Genomic DNA, 7,057 nt, shown 5'->3' with positions numbered 1-7,057 from the left:
AGTTTTAAGTCACCGGGTCTGGGCCGTGAACCGCGGTCGACTATGTGGGAGTCCAGCGACATAGCCATTACGCTAACTGCTGGTTCCCCAGCCCCCACTTTTTTGAGACATCTGAGTCTCCCCGTCCCCAGCATGTTCCAGTGAATGCACATGCTCATGAGAACTGAACTCCCTGGCTCCTCAGCTCAGACAGAGCCCAGGGGGCCAGAGGGTGAGATGCAGTAGCCGGCTCCTTAAAGATGCCACGGCCGAGGTTCAGCTGCCGGGGCTGCTGCCGTGGCTCCACAGGACACCCGAGGGCGCAGTGGCGTGGGTGTGGGCCAAAGCCCAGCCCATCAGACTCCTCTCTCCTCCAGGCCCCTGCAGGGATGCCTTGTCACCAGAGGCCAGCCTCGGGCTGGGGCTTGGGAGGCCCTGGGAACCGGGGTCCTGGACCTCTCATGGGCCTGGACTGTGGTCTGGTGCAGGGTCCTCTGCCTCCCCGCAGCATGCACGGGACAGCCTCCGCCACCTCTCCATCTGCACGAGACTCTGCTGCCCACGGACCTGGCCAGACTCGGGCCTCCGGGTTCTCTGCCACGCAGCCACAAGCACACGTGACTGATGTTGGCACTGCTGCCTGCCGCCCGCGCTGCAGGGGTCGTGGCACACGCATGCCGACTGCCCCCTTCTGTCTGTGGACGCGGCTGGCACGGCCGGCAGGCCTCTCTTCTCCTGGTCAGGTACTTATCAGCAAGGAGGCACTCGTGGCCGGTGGTTTCTAAGCAGGGCGAAGTTCCTTGGAGCCCCTCCCCCTGGGGCCCGACCTTGAACCCTGACATCCGTGTGAGCACAGGGCCCCCAGCATGTGGGTCCCTACCCACGGGATGGGCGGCCTCAGGTGAGGTCTCCAGGCCCAAGTCAGACTGCCCGCTTGGTTCTGTCTCAGGAGGGGCTCAGGTGGCTGGCTGCCTGCAGAAGGGAGGCTGAGGCCCAGGGTGGCCAAGCAAGAGCAGGTGGGAGGGGCCGAGGTCCTGAGCAGGCGCCGTGGCCGGAGACGGCGATGGCGTGGCGACGGTGGCGATGGTGACTCTGTATCATCGGCACCTCCTGGGTCGGGCTCTGTGCCCACTGCGGGACCCACGTGGTCTCACAAGCTCACTGCTGCCTTGCTGGTTAGGCACCCTTTTTGCAGATGAGGAAGCACACCCAGCGAGGTGACCTCTCTCCTAAAATGGCCTTTAGCAGAGCCTGGCCTCTGGGGCCCCACTCCTCACGCCAGGCCTTTAGCCACCATGGAGACAGAAAGCAGGAGGAGACTGGGGAGGAGGCCTTAGGTGGGGAGTGGGAGGTGGGGTCACCTTCACGCTGCCCTGGAGCGGGAAGAAGGGTCAGGCTCAGAGCAGGCCCTAGGGCTCACTCCGAGAGGGTTGCCCAAGCCTGGCAGGTGGCAGAGGGGGCAGGTGGCCAGTCCCCAAGGAGGGTGAACAGCCCCGCTGCTCTGCGCTCAGCACGGTGTTCCCGAGGCACCTGAGACCACAGCCCTGCTGCCCTCGGGTCCTGGGATGGTCCAGGCTGGCCTGGTAAGGGCACGCCGGGCCCCAGCTAGCGGGTGGGGTGCTTCCGTGAGTGGCCGCGGGCGCCGCAGCGGGGTTCATCAAGGGCGATTCATTCCCTGTGGATGCTGCCAAAACCGCTCTGTAATTTGCTGAGTGGAGGAGGTGACTTCCAACACCCACTTTATAAATCACGCCTAAACGGCACGCGGGGATGATTAAAAAGCCCAGAGGGCCTTGAACCCTGCCTGTGTGGGATGGGTGGCCGGTGCTCTTGCAGCTGGCTGGCTGGGCGAGGGCTGCATCTGCAGCAGGGCTCGTCCACGGGGGGCTCTGTGTCCTCTGACCTGGGCCAAGCACCCGCTGCGTGGGGTGTGGCAGGAGCCAGGGTGGGGAACTCTAGGCCTGCCTCCTGCTCTCAGCTGACCTGGCCCATCACTTTACTTGTAAACACGGCCCACAGTCCGTGCACCAGGCTGGGCTGACTCCCGGGGAGGTGATGAGGGCAGTGTAGTCAGAGCAGCCGGCTCCACCAGGCCTCCAGCAGCCCTGCTGCTGTTGTCTTCACTCTGCCCGGGCACGTGGGCACGTGGTCCGCGCGACTGCAGAGGGGACCTCGCAGGTTGGCGTTCTGGAACGCCTGCTGCTTGCCACTGGTCGTGCCGTGTGCTAGGAGCTGAAGGAAGAGGATGCAAAGCTGGTGTCCCCAAGGCCACCGTCTCAGGTGGGGTCAAGCCATCTGAGTCTTCTGTGGGGGTGGGAGCGGCATGCTGGGGGAGGGCCTGCAGGGCTCAGGAGGGACATGGGGGGCAAGTGGAGTGGCCCAGGAAGGCTCCCGGACAGGGCTAGTGCCAGCGTAGCCCTTCCTGCCTCAGTCCCCGCAGGCAAAAGGCTCTTGTCACTTGCTGAGGGGTAGGAGTGGTGGGGAACGGGAAGTGGGACGCCGACCCTGGAACTCACGCCTGGGTCTGCAGCCTGCTCTGTCCCTGTAGCTGTGCAACCTTGGCCAAGTCACTTTACCTCTCTGTATCCCAGTCTGAGAGCGGGGCTGGTCAGTGCTTGCTGTGAGGATAGTGGCATCAGCGGACCCGGGGGTCCTGGCGAGTGCCCAGGCTTGCTGGCCGCTGTGGCTGGCATTCAGTTTTCTCTCCCTGACCTCAGGGTGGGGTGCGCTCCTGCTCGGGGCCATAGGAGGCCCACCTGGAAGTCCCCAAGTCTGAGTGAGTGTGCCTGAGCCATGCTTGGGGAGGTGAAACTGAGGGTACCCTCCTTCATGAACCCAGGAGGGGCCAACGGAGAGCCCTGAGAATAGTGTTGACAGGAGAGCAGCATGGTCGAGGTCTCCAGGTAACTTCTTTCAGGAAGCCTACCCAGATTTCAGCAGCCCTACCTACCAGCCCTGAGGTAGGCCCTGCCTATCCCCACCCCACCAGAGAGGACTCAGCCTGCAGAGCCAGAATCCTGGCTGAGGGTAGGGCCAAGGCCAGGGAGCAGCCTCTCCAGGGCCCTCCCTGCCCCTCCTGCCCTTATCTCCTGGCTCAGCAGTTGCACCCGGGGAGGAGTGAGGGTTCAGGGAGCCCCCCAAGCCTGGGCGAGCAGAGGAGCAGGCCCGTTTACCACCCCACCAGCAGCTCCCAGTAGGGCCCATGCTGGCCAGCAGCTCCATTCAAGGCTGGGGTCGGGCTGGGGTCACTGTGCCTTTATCAGCTACCCGATGGGCCGTCCATTGCAGGCCCTGGCCCAGTCTGTCTGGCCCCCGTAGGGAAGGGAGAGGGCGGGCAGCGGGGTGGGAGCCTCCCCATCAGAGACGCTGCTGCCCTGCCCTTGCGTTTGGAACTGTGGGCCTGGGCAGGTGGACGGCCCCGGACCCTGTCAGTCTGGAGGAGCCAAGCCAGGGTTCGGCGTCTGACTGAGTCACTTTTTTTCTTTTGCTACAGGCTACATGCCCTCACCAGACGAGAGAGAGGTCACCCCCACCCCCCGTGGGGGAGGCCACGCTGCAATCCCTTCTCTGTTCTCCTCGCAGGATTTTGGGCTCGCACACATGTCTGGTGTGTCTTTCAAGTTACTGGGTCTGGGACTCGAACCACTGTTGGCCATGTGGGATCCAGCGCCTTAGCCACCATGCCACCTGCTGGCGGGATCTCTTGAAGCTGTGCTTAGAAGGTCTGGACGGGCACTGACCTGCCTGGGGAGCCTGGATCTGGGGCTCCTCAGGGAAGGACGTGAAGACACAGCCTGGTGGTGTGGCCAGATGGCAGAGGCTTCGGCCTGTGCTCTCCGCCCTTCGCCGTGTGGCCGTGGGCAGCTCATATCAGACCCTCCTGGGAGTGGGGCAGGGACACACAGCATGCTCCTTGGACGCCCTCAGCTCCCACTGGGGTCTGCAGCCACGGCCCCTGCCTGGTGCTCAGCAGGCCTCCTGCCTAGGGTCCCTCTGTCCATTCCTGGCGGTTGTTAATGTGTCCCCCTCCCAGCCCCCACTGGGGCTTCACAGCTCCCATCACAGGTTGACCTGGGGTTCTCAGGCCCTGCCGGGAGGGGTCTGTATGAACTGGTGGCCCCTGGTGGGCTAGTAGCCTGTGGTCAGAACGGACAGACAGAGGAATGGCAGGCTGCAGAGCCCCTCCCGGCCAGCCCTGCAGCCGTTCCCTACCTCCTGATTTTTCACTAACACAGCGCCCGGCTTCCGAGCTGCCCAAGGTCACGGGGCTGTGAGGGAGCGGAATGAGGCCATTACGCGGCTCTAATGTCCCTGCGGCCGCACTCGTGGGCTGCCGCGATCAAGCACCGGGACACTCCAATTTCCGCCTGTCCCGCGGCGATCGTATCAGGGCCTGAGTAATCTTCTTGTTGGCGGCGCGACGCAAGGGCAGTGAGCGGCCAGGCCCGCCCTTCTGCACGGCCACCTCTGAGCCCAGCTGCCCTTCAGGAGCCAAGGGGAGCCAGGCGTTGGCCGCCTGTGTGGAGTTTGGTCTGGTCTACCGGCTGGCTGGGATCACTGTCCGCGGTGTCCTCTTCTGGCTGGAAGGGCCGCGTGGAGAGCAGGTGCAGCCCTCTGAGTGACCCCCCCTGGGGAGGTGGCACCTTTCTGTCTCGGCCCCCGTCCCCATTGCCATGATCCCAGGGGCTCCCTTGGCCACAGCCAAACCTCGTGGCCTCTCCACCTACTATGTGCAGGCCTGGGAACAGGCAGGCCGCTCCGGGTCCCCGAGCCTCAGCGCCTCCCCCCCACCCCCGGTTATGCTCATGACTGCCCAGATACTTGCAATGGGGGTCCCTCTTTGAGGGGCTCTGGTCCCTGCTGGTGGCCGTGAAGTCTGCTGGGGCCGAGAACCAGATTTTTAGAACCTGACTGAGCAAAAACAGAGAACAGTCCCAATGCTCCTCACCTGGGGATGCAGAAACCACTAAGCCGGGGCCGTCTTCACAGGGCTCCACTCGGTAACCGGGAGACATGCGTCCCCGAGGCGCCCCTCGTGCCTGCCCGACTCGGTGGCCGCCGCCCGCCTCTGCTTCTGCCTCTGCTGTCTGCGTACAGGGCTGTGGGTACGGCACTCAGGTCGGCCGGGGCCAGCGGGGCCTGGGGCTCCCTGCGCAGGGGCATGGGGTGTTTGGGGTGATGGCACCATGTCCAGTCATGATGGTTACACGACCGTGTACCTGTCAATCCCATGTAAACACACTGTGCAAAGGTTCGTCCCACAAGACTCAGCCACAGCCCGGAGGGTCCCGACTGGACACCTGCAGAGCCAGAGGCTGCTCCAGGCTCATGAGGTCGCCAGGAAAGGACCTTGCACTGTCAGTCCCTTTGCCACCTTGTCCTTTGCTGAGCCTGGAGCTGCTGCCTGTTCGAAGCCCAGGAAGGGCTCTTGGGAGTGAGGGATGTCTCCTCATAGGCCTGGCTGTCAGCGGGCATGAGGGGGTCCTAGGGTCCTCCCACAGCCTCCAGCCCTCTCCTGGCCCGGGAGCCAGTGGCCCTCTGGGGCCGGCCTGTGCGGGGGCCTGGTGGTGTCCTTGGGCTGGAGGGCAGGACTCCGGGGAGATGCGCCTTCCTCCAGCTGAGACAGTGACCTGGGAGCTTCACCAACTTGCCGATGGCCGATAGCACAATGGGGGCCTCAGGCAGGGGCCAGCGAGTGGGAGCTGGAGGACGAGGACAGAGCTGCTTGGCCCAGAGGCCCTGAGTTGGGGCAGGACGACGTCAGCTGGGCCCCAAGAAGAGCAGTTAGGGGAGCACACGGGACGTTGGCTTGTGGATCAGTGAGTCGCGGCGGGGCTGAAAATGCCCCGCAAACAGCTGCATGGCCCTTGTACTCCAGTAGGACCCCCGAGAGTGGCTATTGGGACAGGGCATGGCTGACCCATCTGTGGGTTCACAGCCCTGTGGCTGGTTCAGGTGGGCACAGAGGCAGGGCCCAGGTGGCCCCTGTGGGGCTCAGATGTCAGGTGGTCTAGGTGGCAGTTCTCAGTCCAGCTGGGCTCACCTGGCTGGCTCCCACCATCCCCTGCCCAGGCCACGCCTAGGCCTGTGAAGTCCGGGCCTCTGGGGTGGAGCCTGGGTATGAAAGTTTAAAACTCTCCGGGTGACTGTGCTGTCAGCCAGAACTGAGCCAGTGGGCCTAGCGCCTGCCTCTGAGCGGGCGGCGGGAGGCATGGTCCCGCTCTGTCCACTCGGGGACTGCTGTCATTTGCCCTCTCCGAGCACCTTCCCCACCCTAGCGCTCCTCTTGGAAGCTGTCAGCCATGATTCATAGGATTGTGTCTGCCTCCCGGATAGGGTGCACGGTCGCCGCTCACGGGACCAGCCTGCCTCCCAGACAGGGTGCATGGTCGCCGCTCACGGGACTGGCCTGCCTCCCGGACAGGGTGCACGGTCGCCGCTCACGGGACCAGCCTGCCTCCCGGACAGGGCACATTGATGTTACCGCTCTCACCTTGCCCCGGAACATCCCAGGCCGGTTCTCAATGCATCCCAGGCCGCCCCAGGCAGCTGCTGCTTTCAGACTCGGAAGCTGAGGAGCAGAGGAGCAAAGACTTGTCCCAGTCCCTCGCCGGGATGTGCTCAGGTCTCTGGTGCTCGCGCCAGACCCCACTTCCACCTGGGTTTCGACCCTATACCTCCTTCAGGGTGAGACCTTTCTGTGTCCCTCGACGTCACCCAGGCCAGTGACGCCTGCTTGGCCCGAGCTACCACCTGACTGTCCGTGGTTACTGCCTTCACACCAGGGCACTGGACTGACTGGGTTATTTGCATCTGTCACAGCCAGCCCTGGCCGTGAGGACAGAGGGTCAGGGTGAATGCTGAGCGCTGGCTTCGGAAGGCCGGGGCAGAGGGGGCTGTGGCCCCGCAGCCATGGCCTGTCAGCATGGTCGGAGGTCCGGCCGTGGTTATGCCTACGGCTCGGGAAAGAATTACCCGGTTTATGCCGGGGGTCTCTTAGGGGAGTAAGTCGGAGATCAGAACCGTGCATGGCTGACCTGCGAGTAGCTGCCTCCTGGTATTCAGTCACCCTCCCCCT

The 7,057-nt window shown here is 64.2% G+C and overlaps 1 protein-coding gene across 8 annotated transcripts in view; it reads right to left on the bottom strand.

The window, feature by feature from the left end:
• Nucleotides 1-1,594: 1,594 nt before the first annotated feature.
• LOC102501097 (translation initiation factor IF-2-like) overlaps nt 1,595-7,057 on the bottom strand; it is a 10,414-nt gene continuing 4,951 nt past the window's right edge. For 2 of the 8 annotated variants that reach the window (XR_003547141.1, XR_003547146.1), the window contains 3 exons: nt 6,473-6,550; nt 4,192-4,886; nt 1,595-2,735 (listed from right to left, as the gene is read on the bottom strand). Coding sequence is in view for 2 of the 8 variants with exons in the window: in XM_027766653.1 (XP_027622454.1) it covers nt 4,464-4,886; nt 6,473-6,550 (501 nt within the window). In the remaining 6 variants the exon portion in view is untranslated. Of the gene's footprint in view, nt 2,736-3,613; nt 4,891-4,927; nt 5,079-6,472; nt 6,551-7,057 lie in introns of those variants that run through there. The other 6 variants (XR_003547144.1, XR_003547142.1, XR_003547145.1 and 3 more) reach the window with 6 other exon arrangements.

Source organism: Tupaia chinensis, unplaced genomic scaffold (genome assembly GCF_000334495.1).
Source record: "Tupaia chinensis unplaced genomic scaffold, TupChi_1.0 Scaffold143602_1, whole genome shotgun sequence".
Classification (NCBI taxonomy): domain Eukaryota; kingdom Metazoa; phylum Chordata; class Mammalia; order Scandentia; family Tupaiidae; genus Tupaia; species Tupaia belangeri.
This window is presented reverse-complemented; position numbering and strand designations above follow the sequence as displayed.